Source organism: Trematomus bernacchii, unplaced genomic scaffold (genome assembly GCF_902827165.1).
Source record: "Trematomus bernacchii unplaced genomic scaffold, fTreBer1.1, whole genome shotgun sequence".
Classification (NCBI taxonomy): Eukaryota; Metazoa; Chordata; class Actinopteri; order Perciformes; family Nototheniidae; genus Trematomus; species Trematomus bernacchii.
This window is the reverse complement of record NW_022988043.1, coordinates 5548458-5571608: the sequence shown is the minus strand read 5'-3', so window position 1 is coordinate 5571608 and position 23151 is coordinate 5548458. Positions and strand designations below refer to the sequence as shown.

Below are 23151 nucleotides of genomic sequence, written 5' to 3'. Positions count from 1 at the left end.
TAAATTGTCAATTTTTGCTCTGTCCGTTTTTCAGTTGAGGGTGTCTTGGTTTCAAAATAATGAATAAAAACCATTAAAGTAAATAAAAAAAGTATTCATTTATTTCAAAAGTCTAAATACTAAAGAATAATAACATCTTTTTAATTGATTTCCTCCTTTAAATAATTTAAATATCTTAATATATGAATGTCCGCAAAAGTTCTGTCAACTATGTTACTAAGAGAACTTCCCCCTTTAACTCAAAAATGGTTTGTCCCAATACCATGTCACCAGCATCACATGATGCCATGTTCCTCTTTGGCAGACATTTTGAACACACTGTGGTGATTGTCCTCTAATTTTTTACAATATTTTATGTATAATAGCACATGGTCAATTAATATACTCATTGACAATCAACAATGTTACGTACATTGTTATGGTTTACAATTGTTTAATGATTTTAATTCAATTATATGTTCAAATGTGATGTTAACCTGTTCAAGAAAATGACATGTGGTCATCCAAGCAAGGCCTACCATTGAAATGATGGGTCAAAATAGGGAAATTGTCAACTAAGTTACCTGTCAACTGAGTTACCCAGTACTGTAATAACTGTAGTAACTTAGTTGACAGGTAACCTAGTTGACAATTTGTAGGACATGTAGACGTCATTACACATCATTATCAATGGAATTTTGCACTTCTGCCTTGAAATGAACATAGTGCTGATGGTTAATAATGTGTCCAGTCAACTATTTTATTTGCGTCAAATGTTTGACTTTCATTGTCAACTATGTTGCACCTCATTTTTTCAAATTTAAAATATCTAAAATAGTGCTTCTGATATCCTTTATAGTATAATGTATATCTACACAGGTTGGAGTTTTACATGACATCTCTTAAAACTATCAAAATGACCTGTATGGTAGTTTTATAATACAAAATATCCCTAAACTTAATGACAGTGCTGAACATATCACATGAAAAAACAAAACTTTAATACAATTATTTTTTAAACTTTAAAAAATCTTTGGATATATGGTAGAATAGCCTCAAGAGCCTTTCAAATGTGATTTTACTTGAAGTGCAGGACTTAATCAAATGATTGTAATGACATCAAGTTTGTCCGTAACATAGTTGACAAACTGAGTAGTGAAAACATCCTTTCCCTTAAAATAAAATAAAATAAAAAGATGTTTAAGCTTTGCAACTAGTGGATATGTTACACTGAAGAATATACTAACTTGAACCACTGATTGTTCTATTGAGAAAGAACACTTTCTTTGTACTGTTTTGTTGATGTGAAATGCACCCTAAATTATAGAATCAGTAGAAGGTGGTGCTTGAGTTTCCTGTTTGTCCTGACAAGTACTTTAGGGTCATGAATAAGTCAGAGACCCTCTTTGTCTGACTTCTGTTCTACAGTGCGTTGTGTGTGCTAGTCATAAGGGTCATTCAGGAGGGTTGACATTGATGAGACTGATATTTTAAATGCATTTAGAGGCAAATATGTTTACTGTGTTTTCCTTTTGACATTGACATACAGCAGTTAATATCCTTTAGGAACTGTATTGGTCAACTGAAATGGTGGTAATAATCAGTATACACAGTACACTATAATGTCTATGATGATGAATTAAATCTCATATTTGATGTATGCTATTCATCTTACTTGCTGTGGGGACTATGAGTAGATAGACCCCATCCAGTGTTGCCTCTACAGACTGTGTGTACAGGTTCTTCCATGGGATCTTTAGCTCAAGCCGTCCTGTTAACAGAAACACAAAGTGAGAAAACCTTCTTCTCCATAGAAAGGAATGTTTTAAATCGGGACGCCAACTACAATCTCACCTATATGACCGGCTCTCACTTTAAAAGGAATGTCAAGTTGACTCTGTAACAAAAATAAACAGTTTACTAACGCACATAACACATAATGAATAAATAACAGATTCATTTTGCACATTTATTAGCAACTTACCAGGGCATTTTCCTTTATTTCAAGATTTTTAAGAATAGCATCACCTGTGATCAAAGGAGTATTTGTTAACTGATTGTTACTATGTACATTCTGATGAACACACAGATTAGTATTGAATTGTGGCTCATAGAAACACAGTCCGATCAACAGAGCGGTATTTGACCTTAGTATCGATTTAATTCAACGCTCAGAAAACGTAAAAGCCTTTCATTGCAGGGTTTGGTAAAACGAGAGTATACACAGAGGTTAAGCTGGTCTACTAGTTGCTACAAGTTTGTACATGTTTAGCTTTGGCTCGGAAAGTGTGCAGAGCTGGGAGTATCAGACTCGATGGTTGAGCTTTTGAAACGGAGTCAGTATGAAACACAGTCTGAACCACAGACTGTCACCTGGCTCTGTGGAAGGGTGTGACCCCGAACTGCTTCTCTGAAACTACCACTAAGCAAACATCCTTGTCGTAGAAAACAAGGTACGTTATCAAAAAGGTAATTGTAGCATTCACAAATGAACACTGTTGACTGATATACCGGTACATAGTGGACAGTTAACAAATAAATACCCAGACTGACGCTGACAGCTGGAAGCCTCACAAGAGTGGTGACTAACGTCTGTTAGCATTAGCTAGCTAGCTTGGCGAGCGAGCTAGTCCACTTACCTCCCCATATGGCAAGCTTTAGCTGTGAGCAGTCAAGGTTGACAACGTAGTCCCCTAAAAATCGGTTGAGGACATCAACCACCAAGCTTTCGAAGACCATGTTGGCGTTTCTCTCATCTACTTGTAACCATGTTTACATTCTGTCAGACGCTTGCTTGCACACTGCCCAGTCGCCAGATTAGGACGTCCCGATGTGGGCGGGACTTTTACGTCATGCCGTACCTGCAATACGATTGGTTTCTAGAAAGATCACTCCCTTATGCAACTCTTGGAAAGAGGGGACATGAGGATAAGTAGGCAGTAGGCTAAGTGGCTTTATGTGGGATTTTATTCCACAGTTGCAGTCCTTAAATACATTTGTATTTGTTTATCCTTTGTTTATTTAGCCAGAAAGTTCTCATTGACTCAAAAGGTGTCCTTCTCCACTCCAGGGTGTCCTGGTCAATAATGCAGCATAAGTAATCAGTGTCACATACAATTAACTTGTCATATTCAAATTCATCATCCAGTACAACACTTAAATAGCCCTTATTTAAATGATTCCGTCCTAAAAGTTGTAATAGCTGAATCCAGACTAATTTTGCTTTAGTTTGCCGGAAGAGGCGGATTGGCAGAGGCATGAATATAAGGCGGGGTTTATGAAAAACGCTAAAGGAATGAACGGTAAACTGTCTCCTATGCTGCTGTATCCAGTTTTCTTAAAATTCTTACTTTGTGTGTAGCCTACTTATCCATGCCACTCTTTTAAAAAAAACGTAGGCTACGTCAGGATGTCCCGCGGTAAGCGTTTGCAAATGCACCCACTGCTGCCTGCAACACTGGGAAAGAGGGAACTGAGGTAAATAAACTGTAAGTAAATAAATCATGTATTTTTCTTTTATTTGGTCTTTATCCTTTATTAAGCCAAAAGGTCCTGTTAGCGTCTGGCATTACATGGTGAGAAGTACTCAGATCTTGTACTTTTGTAAAAGTAGAAATAGCCTACCAGAGTGAAGGAACACTCTGTTACAAGTAAAAGTATAACTACAAATGTATTAGCATCAAAATATACTTAAAGTACCAAAAGTGAAAGTACTTATTAGGCAAATTGGTCCATTTCGGAATAATATGATATGTTTTCATTATTATTGTTGATGCATTAAAGTGTTATCAAAGCTGGTAAAGTTCAGCTAGTTTTAATGACTTTGTATGCTGCAGGGTAGCTTGTAAATGTACTCCAGGTGTAACTAAAGTATTGTATAAGTGTTGTTAATATTTCACATTAATCATCCAAATATGCAAAGTAACTAAAGGTATCAAATAAATGTAGTGGAGTAAAAGGACACAATTTTAGAGTAGAAGTACGAAGTAGCATAAAATGGAAATACTCAAGTAAGGTACAAGTATCTCAACATCGTACTTAAGTACAGTACTTGAGTAAATGTGCTTAGTTACTTCCCACTTCTGGTCCTGGTCAAGACGGCAGCATACACATTCACGTTAAAACTATTTCACATGTTAGAACCATAGCGATACTTAGTGTAGAACACAGAACACATAAAAGCAACACAAGCAAAATAGTAAAAGGAGATGGGCATACAGGACATACCAGTGATATCAATAACACATTCCACTAATGTCAAGCATTGTGCAATACAGCAACATGTTTCCTTCAGGACAGTTTCTACAAGAACTTAAACGTCTAATAATTATGTTAATTTGTCAAACATTATGAACATTTTCTCTTGCTAGGGAGACAGGTGAAACCGGATATCTAAAACAAGGTAACCTCACATAAACATGCTATATTTGACACTGCAGTTTGACTTACATGTATGGTTTAATACCAAAAATACATTATATACTGTATACACTATCAAATACTTTCCCCTTGTGGTAGCCTTACTATCTTGGAAATTATAACACAACAGCTGCGAAATGCTCATACAACCTTCACAAACTATTTTATGTTTAACGTCCCTCTCTTTAACCTCTTTCTTTGTACACTGTGTCATATTTATATCATGTGCTGTCCACTCTCCAAATTACACAAAATGAGTTATTCATCTATGCGTTTTTTAAGAGGAAGTAACTCAGACAGTGGTTTTGTTACCGCTCCAATGACTGTTCCTCTCCTCATCGCACCAGCTGCAGGTTTACCCACTACTTTCAACCTGAGCTGCAGCTCCTGCAGATCCTCTCTTCTGAGCTCTGTAAAGAAAAAATCTTCTTTAAACACAGGGTTGCGGCAGTTCCTGATGGTGGCGCCCTCCTGTTGCTGCAGCTTCCCTGGGATCAGACACAAACTCACTGCACAGTTCAGGGTTCGTCGGTCACTATCATCCCATAGGCCTTCCACAGACTCCACACGCACTCTGACGGTGGAAAGGGATAAAAACGTGTTGGTGGAGAATGTGGTGTGCTCAGCATAGAGGTGCACTCTTCCTCTGCCCTGCAAAGTGAGGACGTGTTCGTGCTGAGGTCTTTCCTGGCACTGCAGGACATCCAGCGGGAAGAGAGCAGGTGGAGCTAAGGTGAGTGAGCTGCCCTCTAAGCTCGGAGGGCTGCTGTGTGATGTTGTTAAACTTAAACCCCCCCTCTTCAATCTCACTCTGGTCTCCCTGCTGTTAATCAGCGACGGGCAGGATTTTGCTCCTTTAAGATGGCCTCTGCCTGGTGGTAAGTAGAGGGAGGATTTAGGACTATAAGGTGAACTAAGGGGAGAGGAGTCACTGGAAGAAGGTGTTTCACTTCCTGTGTTTCCTGTCTCTGAGAGGCTCTTGGATGAGAACAGAGGGAGAAATCCCAATAACGTTTTCTTTGGCAGGTTTGTCACTTTTGCCAGTCTGGGTGGTGCAGTAGGACGGCTTCTATCAAACAAGTAAACAGGGCGCTTTGAGTGGAACAAAGACTCCTTTCTTCGAGTGTTGGGGCTCTCAAATATTCCAGTCAGACCATACCCCTCTGCAGAGAATGGCAACGGTTTCTTTATATTCCTCCAAGCCATTGATGCATCTATATTCTTCTTCCTCAGGTCCTCTGTCTTTACATATGAAGAGTGTGACAAGGTGCTGCTTCTCTTGCAAAGCCTAGGGGGCAGGCAGAACTCTGGGATTTTGTCTGGTGTGAGGATGTTGTTGTGCAGATTGTGAGAGAGACTGGCTTTAGAAGAGAGAAATATGTCCTCCTCACTCGTCCCCATGTACCGGCTCAGCTCTAGAGGAATGCTCTCCATGCTCTCCCTTATCTTCTCAAAGACCCACATATTTATTTTCTGATGATTTCGTACGAAGTGACGTCCAATCCGTTTTCCTTTTGCAACTAGAATGAAACATATTATTTTGGTAAATCAACCAAACAGTGCACAAAACAGAACACATATTTCAGAACTAGAACAAGTTAAAGTTTATTTTAAATGGTGAAATGACATTATCTCCTTACCTGCTGTGGTCTCGATGTGTCCACCTTTGAAGAAAGATCTGTATTCGTGTGACGGGTCTGTGACAGTGACTTGACAACGATGGTTTTAAAGGTGAGGGTGAGGCTCTGCATCACTGGTTCGCTGTCTCTGCCTGCGTCAGAAAACAAGCCACACGTACATACACACAACTACACACAGTGTATCAAGTCACTCAGTGTCTGCTGGAGACTGGGTGGGTGGGTGGGAAATCAGAATCGGGTGCATTGATACGCATTTAGCCATGCTTCATGAACGTAGTGGCATCTTTCCCATTGATAGAATTTACGTCAACACTGAAATGTGCCTATTGTACTGAATAAACAGCACAAAGAAAAGAAAGCAAATGTTGTGCTTATTTAAATTCCACTTTAACATGCAGCATTCACATTTAAAATACTATTTGAATATTGGCAAGTTAAAACTTTGATATAATTACATTTTTACATCTGCAGTCCAAATGTAAGGACATCTTAAGTTTTAATATTAATAATACACCACTAAAAGATTAAATAGTATGACATTATACGTTCCTTTCCTTTACTTATTTTTATTTATTTAGCTTAAAACACATTGAAGTGTGACTTGATGTTACCATGAAGCGGAAGTATAATCTGCTTTTAAAGAAGCTGACCTCTTGTTCAAAGGCGGTTCAAAGACAGGAGCGTGCCAGGCCCACAGAGAACACCCCCCACCTCAAAGACCCATTGACCTTAAAACAGCTGGCCGTCCGGACACATAACTCACGTGGTTTATACCAGGCAACAAGTTATTGTAAAAAAATCTTTCACATATTTTCAAATAATTCAGGGAACATGTGATTTTGTATTAATGAGACCAATACTATTTATAGTTAGTTTAACAAACACCTTTTTATTATTATTTGAACATGACAGATGTAAATATATTATATTGACGTGCATACTTGGCTCCTTTACACCCAGCAGAAAGAAATGTGACCTCAAAACGTTTTTGTTTGTTACTACTTTCTGCAAAAATTGTAACTGTCTTTTATTGGCACTCGTGGATAAATTGTCTTCCAAATTGAATTCAGAATCCATTAAATTGCATTCATCTTGTTTAATGTGGAAGTTCTGATAAATTATGATGATGTATTTCTGATAATTCTTACCACATTAATTTTATCTAGTCTAGATGATTTTGTTGTTTCAGTTATATTGCCTAAAATCCACTAATCCATAAGACAGTTCTATCCAACAACATCTGTCATGTTGGTAAGACTTTTTCTAAACCTCACTATGTGAGTAATGGTTTATTTCATGTTATCGAACGCTGGCATTTTATACTCCGACTCTACACAGCTGAGGCCAGGTTGCCGAACTTGAAGGCCATTTACACAATGTGAGTACTTCCACCACAAGAGGGCGTAAAAGGATTAGATTAACTGTCAGGCAACCTTAGACATCAGTGAGAAATAGTTATGAAATTGCATATTGTATGTACATTATTAATGTTATAGTTTCTAAAAAATAATTTAGAGAAAGGAAAATCTAAGTTTAAGTGAAATTGTTCCAAGTCCACATTTTCCTTGCTTCATTGAAATTATCCTTTCCTTTTGTTCTAATTAAACTGTAATAGAAAAACAATATTCCTGCCTGAATGCTTGCCTGTTTGCATGCAGTGTGTGTGTGACATCGAAGTTATATTTTCATAAGGAGTCCGGGGCCCCCAGAGCACCACAGGGTCAGGAGGCTTTTCATGATAGTGAAGATCGACTTCATTACACCAATAAAAAAGTAGAGTGCTCTCTGTAATGGAGAGATAAATGATTGGGAGTCAGAGAAGGACCTTTGCCTTTAACCACTGTCACAGCTGCAATTAGCGCTAACAAGAGAACAGAGCGTTGTCGCCAACGCTTAACCGCTGTCAAGTGAATTAGTGTTAAAACCTTTTTGTTCTGGATCTCTGCATTTAAAATAAGACTTTTTTTTGTTGTTAATTTTTTGTGTAGAAAAAAAAAAACGTGAACTAATCAACCAAAATGCTAAGTCTTATTGAATGGTATTTTATTCAACTAACTTGTAGTGAAGATTTTGGTAGAGTGATACTCCGAAACCTAACACATGACTTTTTAATTATTTCTTTATAGTTACACTTAACAACCAAGCCCTTGCACCCTTGCTTACATGCATAATTATTACATTCATTGAAACACATATTTACAGTCTTTGCCTGATATGCGTTATTTAGGGAGCAGGTCAACCAACTTGTGGCTGAGTTTAAGCAACAGTCTCATGAGAAATCTTAAGCAGTAAGGTCCTAAAATGAAACCACACCTCCCTCTGCATTTGCCTACATGATAATTGATGTACAGGCTGTAACTTCATCCAACTAACCACCCGCCCAGAGCTAAAAATGACTTTTAGCCTTCCTTAACAAAGAAAGCACAATGGAAACGTTGTCTCTATTTTCATGGAAGTTGACTCTTTCTTGGTTAGAAGAATTACTCCTAACTGTGTGTGGTCATTCAGTTCTGAGTGGTGAATGGTACAGGAAAGATCAGTAAACCAAGTTGTTGGTCATTCTATGAGGTTAATCTTCCTTTAAAGCATCTCTAGCTCCAATTTCAAATGATAAATCAGTTTCAAACTTTCTGTGTTTAAACTCTCCTAATGATTTGTTCAAATATCTTTTAGAAAGATAATTGGCAAAACTGTACACCTATATTATGAAACCAAACAAACATGCATTATTTAGGATGAACACAGTTTTAGTCAAGATTATGAAGTTTAATGTATTTCAATATATTAAAAGCCTCAGAAATGGGTATAATGAAAGCCTATATATATATTATACACTCTTGTGAGTTAGTAGCGTAAACAAGAAAAAGAACATGCCTCATGTGTCACATGCAAAATTCAATATTACTTTAACATACATCACGTGAAATGTAAACCTAACTAGTTACTCTTATATATAATTGTATGTATTTGAAGTGTTTTAGATTGCTTAAATGTTTGGTCAAAAACATATAAAGCACATGTTTATATTCCCTTCTTCACACATAGTCTCAGTGTGTCACTTTGTATACGTTCATGTAACCACATTGATCCAAAGCAGTTTTAGGAAGCCAAACCTTTGTTATATGGTTCTCTCTGTAAGACTGCCAATTATTATGTTTTGACATTGTGAAATGAGAATTAAAATTCAAGTACAAACTCTGAACAGTGGAAAAGCTGATGGCACACTTTGTTCATTTCCATTTCACTTTAATCACTGTTATTTAGCAGCCACATGAGGCTATGGGCAAAGCACTTAACCTCTGATGAAATTGCTGAAGTTTTTTGGCCAGATAACTTCTTTGTCTGAACTCCAAAAGAGAAAGTGAGAAAGCAGGGAAGTCTGAAAGGAGAAATATTGGGAAGGAGGCCAGAATAGCTGAACCATTGACCTGTTTTGACTTGATAGTAAAATGTAAAAAAGGCTAATAAAGTGTAATAATTTGGGCCTATAAAGTTAGATGGCAGATTAAAGATGATATGAGAAGACCTTACTTCGAGGACAGTGCAGAGACAATTCACTTCAGCCAGAGGCGGCTGATAAAATTTGACCCAAGATCTGTGAATCATTGTCGAATTATTAAGGAGAAAGGGGGAGCAGACTGGCTGAAAAGATAGGGTACAGGAAGGTAAGGGGAGAGAGGAAACCAAACAGAAGGACAGGGAAGACGCGGAAGATTCAGATTAAGGAGTGAGAAAAATGAATGTTTTGAGTTATAATCAGAAAACGAGAATTTGGTACATAATGGAGAAAATACAGAGAGGAAGAGTTACAGCAATGTGCAGTAGTCCAAAGTGACCTGTCGTAGGACTTGCTCCGCTGACATCTTCTCTCTGTCTCCAGGCCTGATGCCAATATGTTAATCTCCCTGATGACCCCTCATCCCACTATTAAAGACCACAGCACTGATTATGGCAAAGCGACCATTACGAAAATAAGAGCAGATGTAGCCGTATGCCAGCTGCCTGCTAACACTGAATCATATATATACAGATAAAAGTTGTCACATGTACCACGACAATACAACATACCAATAAAGCCCCTTTCCTATTGGCCAAAAAAAAACATTTACACACACTAATATCTGGCTTTTGTCTTTAAAGGTTACTTTCAGCATTCCTTAGTACAGTTGTCATATATGTCCAACTCCAGCAAGTGATGGAAACGGATAGCTAAATGGGCTCGCTGATTGTGGTACATTGGATGAAAAGTCTTTTTACAGAAACAATAGTAATATAGTAAGAAAACCTAATTTAACCTTGACAGAAACAAAGTAATACTCATCAAAACCATCTTTCAACTGTTAGAACAATTACTAACTCTGGTTTGAGATTGGAAAGAGAGATTTAACAGTTTTCTACTGCTCACTAACCCTGATTTCCCATATTTAAAAAAACCTGCATGCGCACATTTTGGGAGGAAGAGCCTCTCCCTCATATAGCCAGGTGCCCTGAGCAAAGTGCTTAACCCCCAACGGCTCCAGTAAAGCTGCTCAGCATCCATCAGATCAGAACAGCAAGTGACACTAAAATAATGAGTTTAAATACAATTTATATTTTAAGATTGGTGTTTAATTAATGCAATATTCACACGGTTGATGAAAATCCAAAATGGAATCCAGTGACATACTGTTTTTGGGGTGTATAAAGTTACATTTTGAGTATTCATAACTTTCACTAACTGCTCATAATCTCTTGTTATAAGTAAAAAGCTCTAATTAGCTGACCAATAGCATCTGGCGTTACTGCATGGTGGGTTTGACCTTTAGTATTTAGTGCGGCACACTACAGGTCTTTAAATTAACTTAATTAAACTGGATGAAAGTGAATGTATGAATGCAAAAGTCAAATTATTTGTGTTATGGAATATCAATTGCAGACACATTAGCAAATTGGTTAACAAAGATTACAATTTCAAAATACAGAGCCATTTGAGATAATAACCTTATGATAATTTCAAGACAGAATAATAGGATAATTAATAGCACATTAATTGTCCTTGTGTAACACTTTTGCTAATGGTTTACTAAAATGCATAATTACTTACTTAGCACAATTTCTCCATTATGTTTTATGTATTTCTATCAACAAACTGATTACATATAGTGAAACAAGTCTATAAATATTTCATTGACACACATAAATAAGATAATTGCAGCAGCAGGTGAAACATGGATCTACATATTGATTATTTAAACTAAAACGATATATAAACTATGGTCATAGACAAACTTATTTTCCACATGAATATGGTCATCAAACAACAACATTTTCACCACACACAATAACTCCATAACAACGGGACATCTGATAGAAGATTATATTTTGAAGAGACTCTTAAATCCTCTCTTTATTTTAGTTATTTGCATGGTAACACTTTATGGTAAGGGTACATGAATCATCATGAATTCATGCATGACTTAATGCATGAAAAAGCATGAATTCATTAATGTAGTACTTCATGAACTATCAGTAATGTTCAAGGATTAATAGTATCTCATGCATGACTTAATGCAGGAACAATACCTTAATTAATGCATCAACTAAGGTATCTCAATCATCATGACTTCTGAGTTATTAATTATGTTCATGTCTTCTTCATATAGATCTGCAGTTAAAGTGACAGGCCAACAAACTGACCAGTCACAGCAATTCCAAGTGTTGTAATCATGATTAACTAAGCATTATTTTGTCATTACTTCATCATGTTTGTGCCCCTTCAAATAAAGTGGTGACCTGTTCCGTCGTTTACACTGATATATAACATATGATTAATGGCCTATGTGAAATCACCTTTATTAACCATTTGGTGCTCATGCATCAATCATCTTTGTGATCCCTCAAATAAAGTCAGCCCTTACAGTATGTCTATTTAGGCATCATGTATTTGGCAATATTACAAATGCAAATTAGATCATAACTTTGGACTTAATTTCAATTATCAATTATTTAGTTAGGATTACTTTAATTTATAATCCAAAGCCAACAAGATCACATTTTCACATATCATGTCACATAAGAAAGCAATAACATTTTTCGGCAAAGACACAAGATACATGGCAATAGTAAGTTAATAGTAAATCATACCATATTTATATTGTTGAATTATTTGTGATTTTAACTTGACCACAACAGATAAAATGCACTGAAATTACTTGCGTATAGATCATCAGGGATTTATCTTTCAGAAAAAACCACCTGACTCATACTGTATGTAATGATAATAGATGTGAGGCACGAACAGGGGCTATCTTGAAACGTCCATCTTCTTCATATCTGAAGTCAGTGAGCTCTTGGTTGTTCAATCAGGGAAACATGGCCTGAATGTCCTTCAGTCAACGACCGAGAGGTCTTTCTTATGCCTGTTTCCTAGCCAGTAAGTCCATTCTATAAGATGTTCTTTCAAAAGTTTCTCAGTTCGGTTTCCCCTAAGCCGCCAAATTATTGATTTGTAGTTAATCATGATTACAACACTTTGAATTCAACAGAATACATGCACTGCTGTGACCGACAGACCGGGTCACCACTTTATTTGAAGGGGCACAAACATGATGAAGTAATGACAAAATAATGCTTAGTTAATCATGATTACAACACTTGGAATGGCTGTGACTGGTCAGTGTTTTGGCCTGTCACTTTAACTGCAGATCTATATGAAGAAGACATGAACATCATTAATAACTCAGAAGTCATGATGATTGAGATACCAGTTGATGCATTAATTAAGGTATTGTTCCTGCATTAAGTCATGCATGAGATACTATTAATCCTTGTACATTACTGATAGTTCATGACGTACTACATGAATGAATTCATGCTTTTTCATGCATTAAGTCATGCATGAATTCATGATGATTCATGTACCCTTACCATAAAGTGTTACCATTTGCATCCCATAATGGGAGATCTTAGTTCAAATAACTTACTTGGATCTTACTTTATTAGGAATATAGTTTGTAATTTATTTTAGATATTTTTAGAAACACTAAAATATAAGTGTTTGTATGGTAAAAATGTGAGTTCCTACATTAAAAAGGGAAAGTAGAAGAAAAGATCAATTATGAGTTTGAACTAGTGTCATTACATAAAAATACAATGAGATATCCAGTCCATGAAAATGTGAATAGCTGGACTGGGAGGAATTTCAACCCCTTTTCATGTTATATTTATCATCACATCGTAATCAATTAAATACAAATAAATTCGCATTTGGTAATTTGTCTCTCTCAAGTCTCTGTCTGTCTTTTTGCCTCTTCCTCGTGTACAAATCTTGTCAGACTGCAGTAGGAGGTCAGCAGTCATCTTGTAATCTGAGACAAAAGAAAAACCTCTTACGAATATTACAGTTTCATTAGTTTTGAAAGAGGTTATCAAGAGCTAATGACCTTGTATAGCCGTACATCTCTCTCTCTCACAATGTCCTTTCATCCTTTCCTTTTCTTTCTTCTTTTCTTTTTCACCCTCTTTATTTGACTGTCTCTGCTTATTTTACCTCCTTTTAGAAATGTGAGGAAGCCTGAGCCCATTTCAAGTAGTGAGAGTTTTTTTCTAATTTGCTTCCGTCGCTCTATTCAGACTTTTCAACCAATGATGAAACAATTTTATGCGTTTAAACTTTTAATATTAAGGGCTTTATGAAGTTAATTCGGCAGATGTCTGATCTCTGATAAAACTGTTAAACAAAGTTAGTAGTTGCTGTAATGCAGTTTATTGCCTCCATTAATTGTTGAAATGGCTCCACTGAACAAGGAATCCTTGCACAGCAATTATAGGTTTAAAGAAATTAGAACACACTTCTGTTTTCTAATGTCGCCAATATATTAAATAAAAGATTGCTCTCTGGAACAAAGAATAATATTTAAGGTTGCTCATGTTCATGTGTGTGAATGTGTGCAGTGTGCAGTGTGCTTGATTTAGTGAGCGGATCAGATCAATGAATTAAGCTGCTCATTATGATGGCCTGCTCTTGCTGGTCATTAAGAAAAACGCATGTAGAATTTGCCATCCTGGCCCCTATGAAGTGTGGGTAATTACCACTAATGTATCATCGCCTATTCAAGAACATAACGTTTCGTTTCGGAGGGCGACAGTGAAACACCTCTGACCTAAATGTTTCAATTATTCATAAGACTCCTATTATTCATTTTAAAGTCATATTTCACATGATTAACAGTTTTCATATTAATATCCCGTACAGTTTTGTAAGTGCTAACAGTTCATATAGAATAATATTATATTTGTATTGTTCAAATGAAACATCATCACTGTCAGCCTTTATAACTGACGCCTCATAGAAGACACATTTTTAACTATTTTTCATTAGTCATCAATGTTTTTCACTATCAGTTTGTAGTTATTGTTTATTGTATGCCTGCTTTAGTAACCAAACTAGTTTTGTAAATGTTTTTTACAAGCCTTCGCTTCTGATTTTTTTGGGTGCATTAGAATGTATTGTAAAAGCTAATATCGTGTTGATGTAAGGGTTCCAAAAAAGTGCTGATCCTCCGTTTGTACATTAACATCTTAATATATTTAGAGAATAGTCACAAGCGGGTGATTGAAAAGTGGTGTTCAATATTGTCTAAGAAGTCTGTGTGATTTTATATTAAATCTTTATATTTTTTAAAGTAGATAACCAGTAGTGATATTAATTTTGGAGTGAGACACGACACTGAACAATGCTCTGTAGTTTTGATTATTTTTTCTATTTACTGTAATTCCTCTAAAATGCTTTACATGAGTTTGACATGACATTTAGCTCCTAATTCAAATTCATATCTACAAAAACGTCTTGCGCATCCAATTTACAGATCCGATTAATTTCAAGTGAAGTGAAGCTTTATTGAGCTGGCCTATTTCCACTCAGTTAAGATTGTTTTGATCCTTTAATAAGAAATAACAGTAACTGATGATTACATTTGAATCAGATTTTTTTTTTAAGTGTGCATGCCTGTTCATGGTACAAATCATTTCCAAATGCAGCTGTTTTCAATAATAGTTATGTTTAATCCAAATGTTTTAAGAACACATGCTCCCGAAATCTGTATATTGTATACAACGCACACAAATCCAGACACAGGGTGGGATTTAACTTTTACATATACAGTCTATGGATTTAACACGATAATATTTCTCCTTAAAAAATAAGAGCATCTACACTTATATCTAATTTTCCTGAAAGTCATTTAACATATGCTGTTAAATGCTTTGACATAACCAACACAGTGTCTACCCTTATTAAAATAAAACTGCACATATACCTCCTATTAGCATGTGCATAAACACATGTGCCCATTAGGAGACCTCATGTGATATTTTGATTCCAGAGGCATCTTACTACGGTGTTGTGAGGACAGAGGATCATGGAGGGTAATAATGGCTGCATTATTACTCCTCTTATTGTGTCTTAATTAGTGGCATTTAATTACACACTAATGCAGTGAGGGCTATTAAAGACATAGAGGCCTGCTGATTGGGGAATTAAAGCAACGCACGCACACACACACACACACACACACACACACACACACACACACACACACACACACACACACACACACACACACACACACACACACACACACACTTTTTACAACCACTTTTGTCATGACGCAAAAAAAAAATAGTTCCTTTTAACTAGGAATCACAGGCACCCTGTAGTGAAAGTGTGTGCGAAAATGTGTGTATGTAGATAAAAGAAAGTGATAGATTTGAAGAGATAACCTAGAGATCTTGCCGCAATAGAGGAAAAGTAGAGAAAATTAGGAAGAAAACTGGATGATTAAGATGAGAGAAGAAGATATGTGTAATCACTATGTATCCTGCTTGTTAGCAATGAGGCAAAAATAGGTTAATAATAATATTAATTCCTCACTCCCACGCCTCTCCTCCACTGGTGCATCTCAATTATTTGTTCAGACGCTGGTGTGACAATAGTGTCGGCTTTGGGAGCCTTTGGGATGCTAAACAGGGGACAGGAGGTTTAATATAAGTCATTTTTAGAGGGCTGGACCTGGTGCTTTGTGCTGGCTGTAGAGGAGAAGCTTCAAAGCTACTTTTAAACAGAGCAAACAAAAGAGAATAACTTGATCCGATAACCCTGCTTGCTTTTGAAGTTATCAAGCCGCTCATATGCATTTTATGAAGATCATATGCACCTCACGAATTAGCCCAAATGCCAATTCAAGATGTGATTCATGTCAAGGTGTCGCTGTCATGATGTGGATACTTAATGACTAATTGTGGAAGACGATAGCTTGACTTTAGTCTCAATATTTATTTGAGTAAAGTTTGTCTCAGGTACTTTCTTTATCTTGAATTTGTCGAATCACATTTCATGTTAAAATTATGAACATTTACTCCATCCTCTTGCTAAATTGTTTAATATGTAATGTACATTTCCTCCAACTCATAGTTAGATGTTCAAAAGAGAAACTATTGTTATAGTAAATTCAAAGTCTTAAAAGCTCAAGGGACTTTCATGTTTTGAAAATGCAAAATTACTCCCAGACTTCCCTCTTATAACTGTATGACCCCTTTGCTGTTGCAGCCTAAGCATAGTTTACATTTAAATAATAAGTGGTCCTAATTAAATGGTTGTTGTATTGAAAAACTCCTGGTATGAATTAAGGTAAACTTATAAAGTCATCAATTATGAATTTCTGAGAGCAACTGGTTGTGCTGTTATTGTTTAATGTTGTAGAATGTAAAATTATCACAACTAAGTACATACATAATATACAATAATTAATAAGTGTGTGTTAAAATAAAATATATAACATACTTAACTCTGCAAATTGTTATTGAGTGCACTTGAAATTGTGTGGTTTCTTTGACATCACATTATCTCACCACAATGTAATATAAAAGAAAGCCCCCGTTTAATGAAATACATCTATGACTGACTTCAATTACGATCCGTGAAAAGTGATCCCCGAAAAACGTGTGGACACTTAATCCAAGTATTTAAATAATTACAACACCAAAAAAGATTTGTTTTTAAGTTCTTTATGAATATTCTCAGATAAATATTGTTATAATACAAGCATTACATTTTCAATTTACTATTAAATAACACACAAAATAAGTGCAACAGGCCTTTAAAAAAACAAAACACGAAGAGCTATTTGTCTTCAACCAATCGGCATGCCAGATTAAAATAGAATCAATAGAATAAGAGCAAACGATATATAAACAGAGTTGTTGGCTTGCATTGTAAATCATTTTAGATTGTTGTCTCCTAAATCAAAGACTTCTTTGGGTTCAGCGTCTTTTGTCTGATTGTATTTATCAGTGCCACATTACAGTATGTGGTAAATGCCCTCACAAATTGTGCAAATAAATTATGATTTCAATCAACATGGGTCTAATGAAAAATGCATTTCACAGCACAATGTTACTTAGTTTGTACAACTCTCCCACAGCTGCACCACTGATAGGCCTATTCTGTCTTACTTTATGCAATAACAATGTCCTTCTTGTTTGCGTTACTTTTCAAAAATGACCCGCAATTTACCCGGTTAGGACAGCAGGAGAGCCGGGTGAAGCGGGTGTCCTTTCCCTTCAAGCAGGTCGCTTTTCTCCATCAGTGAGACCGCTGAGCAAAGCTGGGAAGGGCCACTCTGAAGCCCGGTCAAACTGGGAATGGGCCCCAGGGATGGGGTGGGTTTTATTGGCAGAGGTACGGCGGGAAGGGTTTGCCCGTTGGCATTGTGGTACAGGCCCTTCGCTGACACACTGAAGGGTGCATACTCAGATGATGCGGGGATGTGCACGCCACCCATGGACTCCGACAGCATCCCGACATGCGGCCACATGGAGTTGACCACGCTGCTGAGTTGAGGGGGCACCGGGTACCCCAGGTGATGCATGACAGAGGTGAGGGGGAGCCCGCTGGCCATCACACCCTTGTAGTCCCTTCCTATAATGTTCTCGATGGCGAATGGATGTTTAAACCCGCCGGACTGTGCGCACGTAATGCCCCCATAACCCTGAAAGTGGGGGATTCGACCCACGGTGCTTGCCGGGCCGGCTGGGTGCTCATGATGGCCGGATGCTGTGCCCAGCTTGCTTCCCGGGTGGTGGTGGTGATGGTGAAAGTAATGCATCATCGGGGAGCTCTTGCAGGCCATTTGCTCAGCCCGAAGCACCTTGAAGCGCTTTCGTCTCCTCAGGAAGCTGCCGTTCTCAAACATGTCACCGCACTCCGGGTGGAGAGCCCAGAAGCTGCCTTTCCCGGGCTGATCGGGCCGCCGAGGGATCTTGATAAAGCAGTCGTTAAAGGACAGGTTGTGTCGCAGGGAATTCTGCCATCGTTGAGTATTCTCTCGATAATAAGGAAACCGGTCCATGATGAACTTATAAATGTCACTCAGTGGCAGCATCTTTTCGGATGAGTTTTGGATAGCCATCGCTGTCAGTGATATGTAGGAGTATGGAGGCTTCTGGTCGCTGTAAGAGTTCTTCCCAGGACGAGGCATGACTGGATACTGTTTTCTATAAGTTTAAATTGTTAAATAAAACAGCCTTTAAGATATATTTGAAGTGCTATATTTTAAGTAGCTAATTTGACAGTTTTAATTTCAGTCTCCATCTGACGAATCTGATCCAAAGTGCTGTGCCATCCGATAAGAAGCTGGTAAATTGTTGTTATTTCTATACAGTAGCCTCGAGGCCCGCTGCTGTCAAGTATGATCCGTGAGAGTCTCCTGCATCCCAGGAAAGTTTCTTATAAAGACTATCTTTCAATTTATGCTTTTGTCGTCGTGCGTAAAAGTCAGTCTCTGTGCGTAAAAGTTAAGAGGTCCTCTCAGTTTCCTCCCGTTTTCTCTTCCCTTGAAGGATGTGAGGGGCCAGTTTGCTCCGCTGCCAGTGTGCGGTGTGTGCTCCTCTCCTCGTGTGCGATGCTCGCACTCGCCAAGCGCCGTTTTTGTAAGACCCCCGCAGGTCGCTTGCTCTATTATCTGTTATCCAGACACTTAGGGGACACGTCAGGGGAGAGCAGAGGGGTGTGTGTGTGTGTGTGTGTGTGTGTGTGTGTGTGTGTGTGTGTGTGTGTGTGTGTGTGTGTGTGTGTGTGTGTGTGTGTGTGTGTGTGTGTGTGTGTGTGTGTGTGTGTGTGTGTGTGTGTGTGTGTGTGTGTGTGTGTGTGTTAGAGAGAGATGAATAAAAATGAGGTGGAGTGGGTGGTTCATTTAAGACGCGTTTGCTTCTAATCTCCTGTTTGCCAATCAACGAGTCCTGCGTATCACTGTGACAGAGAGTAACTGATTTTAACCTAAACTTTGTTTAAAGGGACCACTCAATATCTTTCAGCATGTTGCTTAATGTATAGCTACAAGCCTGCTCCTGACCTTTGAACTCTGTCTACAAAACCTCTCAATTCAATTTTCAATTTGAATGGGATCTGCATGTTATGATGAGAGCTCCTTTGCTTTGCTTAGATTGCGGTGTCATAAACATTTGAGAAAGTATATTGTCTATTAATAACATCAAGATATCTTGTGTTGAGATATGATTGACACAACCAATGTGGCTTTTAATTGCCAACTTAGCATATGTTACTTGAGGAAATACTGTATATAGTAAAGAAGCGAATATATAAATACAACTTCTTTGTTAAATTTGCTCGACTGCACTTTCAGACTTTGCAAACAATAAATCATGTCTTCCTTTGCGCACAATCATCAGTGCGCTACTCCTCTGCTCTCAATTACACAAGCGCGCACACACACACACACACACACACACACACACACACACACACACACACACACACACACACACACAGACACACACACACACACACAGACACACACACACACACAGACAGACAGAGAGAGGGAGGGAGGGGCTGTTGTTGATTAATTGCTGAGAGGGGAGTCCGGCGGCTGTCTGTCTGTTCAAACACTCTCCGGTGAATCCTACAAGGATGTAAACAAACTTCCTCCCCTGCTCTGAATTCTGTTCAGCGGAGAACAACAAAAGCTGCTCCCCTTCCAGTATATTTTCTTCTCGAGCCAGGTGTCATGGCTGGGTCCTTGACGGCTCCTGTCTTCCCTGGTGCCCCGGTGGGGCCCCGAATACATTACAATAATTAAGCCTTTCGTGATTTAGCCTCCTAGGAGAGAAGTCCAACAATGTAATTAAGGGCAAGCTTGCTGTTATAGGTATGAATATTCAAAACTGTGTCAATTAATTAGCCGGTGTATCTCCCGTTATGCCCCAGTCCTTCAAGCCCACTCAAAAGGTCAACTGTGTCGACGGAGAGCATATTTTAAAGAGATCATGTAATTGTGATGAAAAGCTCTTTTTATTGCCACTTTGCCTGACAAAGAGTGAACATATATTCATAGCTAAATAAAGATAGTCGTTGTTCTGCTTGTGTTTTTTTTTGCATAATTGTTTTCCTGGCGCCTGAAAAATTCGTTTTGAAACTCTGAGGCCCTCAGAGGCCAACGCGGGTAAAAGCATCCTCTTTAAACGCCCGGGAAAGATCAATATTAAATCTGTTTTCACAAAGGGGGCTGTTAAATAGACACCGTGGCTGATCTGCATAACAAAATTAATTAGGTAGTCTATGGCAGTCTTCGCCTGCACCCAACTCCTGGACAAATAACTAGTTGTAAAGCACACCTTCTGGGCATACGGAACATATGCTGGAATTATCCTTAATTGACTAATTACATAAATTACTCATTAAGTTTACAGCACATCAATTATAAAAGATGTATCAATTAATTTTGCATAAATTACAAGCGGCATGCTGCACTAAGAGGGCGGCGGAGGGAATGAGGGTCGCCAGGAGGGGGTCTAATGCAAGGTGGAGCGTTTATATGTGTGTGTGCGTGTGTGAGTGCGTGTGAGTGACGGTCGTCTGTTTGTTTCCTGTCTCTAATAATTATTTGTTCAGCTTAAGGGCAAAGATATTGTTTCTCTGTCTCCCATTCGCAAAGGGAAAGTGTGGGGGTAATGGCAATTATACTAATAATAATAATCTTAAAGACCTCTCTCCAAGTCATAAGGGGCTCATCGTCGCGGAGAGAGCAATTAAAATCAATTAGCGAGGCCTATTGTTTTCAATGGAAAATTAAACCAGTTTAGGACTGTGTTGCAGACGCTGTAAGCCTTACTCGTGTAATGGGAAATTATTTAGAGGAAAAATACAACAGTTTCCCCATAAAAGAGCGAGCAAAATGGGCACTAATGGATCAAAGCTGCTGCGTGTCTGCCTGTTGCCTTCAAGAGTTATCTCAGTCAGTAAAGGTAAAACTATCATTATACATCACAATGACTAGTATTCTACAAATGAAGCTTTCAGTCATGTATTTGGCAACCTCTCTGGCCTCAAACTTCCACAACAACAACAAAACTGTCACTAGAAGAAAATAAATAATTATTAACCAGAAAATATTTTCATGCTCCTTTCTTTTGAACAACCCCAAGTAACAATTTTACATTTTACACAAGCGTCAGCATTATATTAAAAATAAATATTTGAATGTGTAACATCATTTTTGTCTGCTAGTAACATATTGTAAACAGTTACAGGGTGGGCAAAATAAGAGAGCAATGCAATGAAATCGATATCAATACACCCACCATAAGTTTTATTTTTTTTGCTTTAATTTTGACTTTGCCAGAGTGTTCATAAAGCTCTAAACTAGTGTTTAGACTGTAGTCTGTGGTTCTGTTGCATTGGACTGTTCTGAATTGTTAAATATTCCTTTAACTTCGTTTTTGTGTCTGTATTTTCATACTGAGGAAGCTGGCTTTCTCACAGCACAGCACAGATGTGCATAGAATCATTTCAGCTGATTTTAACACTTTTTGTATCTAGTTCTTTACTGGACGGGCAGCATAGCGATCCCTAAGTATGAGCTGTAGTTTTTACCATCTGCAGTTGACAATAAAATGTACATTTTGAAAAGCATGTGCACCATCCTTTCCTGTTGGTGATGTAAAAAAATACATTGGAGAAGGAATTTTGACATTACCCATTTTGGTAATATCTTTTTGCTGGTTTTGTAGTAATTTTGGCCTGAGCACTCTCTCACACACACGCATAACCACACACACCCAAAACCAAACAACACGCTACTTTACTAGAATGGATCCAATTAAATTAAAGTAACAGGGGAGAGTGTATACTTTCTCTGACTGTACAAAGTATTTCAATACAGACCTTGAACAATTCACCAAAATTCCTCATTCATCCTCTATTTGTTTTTCAGAGACTTAGACTTTGAGAAACACGTTTTCCCTTCCACACATTTCCTCTCCCACTAACTTGTCTATGTATCTTTTAAATTGCTTGTGTTCCCACTGAAGACGTAGCTTGTTAGAATGATTTGGAACAAGTATCTGTACCTGAACTTATACTGAGGGATCCCTCTCTCATATCCATCTCTAAATTATTTTTATACTGAGGCCCTTTTATCTTATCTCAGCCACAAGGGTAAACGTAAAGCAGATTTACTCGTGTGGATATCCCAAATTGTGTTAAAGTCGATGTAGCTGTGAGGTTTCTTCCACCTCCCTTTTGCTTTCATAAACTGTCAGGGTATTTTTATTAAAGGAGTATCCACTTGACTAAAATAGTCCTGATATTACAGCAATAGACTGAACTCCAAAGGGAACCTTGACCTCTTTTCTCTATCCTTTATTTACAGCAACCTTACAATAGCATGGGAATTAGTACAGAAGATTACATTACATTACATGTCACTTGTTAGACGCTTTTATCCAAAGCGACTTACATACTCAATACTGTGGGCAATCCCCACAGGAGCAATTTGCGGTGAAGTGTCTTGCCCAGGGACACAACGACATGCTGACTGCAGTGGGGTTTGAACCTGTGACCCCCTGATCCCAACACCAACGCTCAACCCACTGCACCACACGCCTCCAGAAAAAGATCACTTCTCAAAGGAAAACCTTAAACCTTGGTTCCTTATACCTAAATCTTTGGGTGTTTTACTGGAACTATTGACGATGAACATTTTATTTCTAGGTGTGTTTACTGATTTGTCGTGTACTTTTCCCTTTTGTCATCTGCAGTCAGTTACACACTAGATAT

The 23151-nt window shown here is 37.8% G+C and overlaps 3 protein-coding genes across 5 annotated transcripts in view; all 3 read right to left on the bottom strand.

The window, feature by feature from the left end:
* The window catches only part of vps13a (vacuolar protein sorting 13 homolog A), a 39046-nt gene extending 36255 nt beyond the window's left edge, over window positions 1–2791 (bottom strand). For all 3 annotated transcript variants that reach the window (XM_034118762.1, XM_034118763.1, XM_034118764.1), the window contains exons 1-4: window positions 2619–2791; window positions 1964–2007; window positions 1834–1876; window positions 1655–1750 (exon numbers count right to left, since the gene is read on the bottom strand). In XM_034118762.1, the coding sequence (XP_033974653.1) occupies window positions 1655–1750; window positions 1834–1876; window positions 1964–2007; window positions 2619–2718 (283 nt within the window). In that variant the 5' untranslated portion in view covers window positions 2719–2791. The remainder of the gene's footprint in view (window positions 1–1654; window positions 1751–1833; window positions 1877–1963; window positions 2008–2618) is intronic.
* A 1865-nt stretch (window positions 2792–4656) lies between these two features.
* Window positions 4657–5862, bottom strand: LOC117472559 (C2 calcium-dependent domain-containing protein 4C). Its single transcript, XM_034117823.1, has one exon. The coding sequence runs from the start codon at window positions 5860–5862 to the stop codon at window positions 4657–4659; it is 1206 nt and encodes a 401-aa protein (XP_033973714.1).
* Window positions 5863–17593: 11731 nt separating this feature from the next.
* foxb2 (forkhead box B2) lies at window positions 17594–18553 on the bottom strand. The gene has a single exon (XM_034118653.1). The coding sequence runs from the start codon at window positions 18551–18553 to the stop codon at window positions 17594–17596; it is 960 nt and encodes a 319-aa protein (XP_033974544.1).
* Window positions 18554–23151: the final 4598 nt, after the last annotated feature.

Coding starts and splice junctions, on each gene's coding strand:
- foxb2 (XM_034118653.1), bottom strand. CDS start 18,553: ATGCCTCGTCCTGGGAAGAACTCTTACAGCGACCAGAAGCCTCCATAC.
- LOC117472559 (XM_034117823.1), bottom strand. CDS start 5,862: ATGTGGGTCTTTGAGAAGATAAGGGAGAGCATGGAGAGCATTCCTCTA.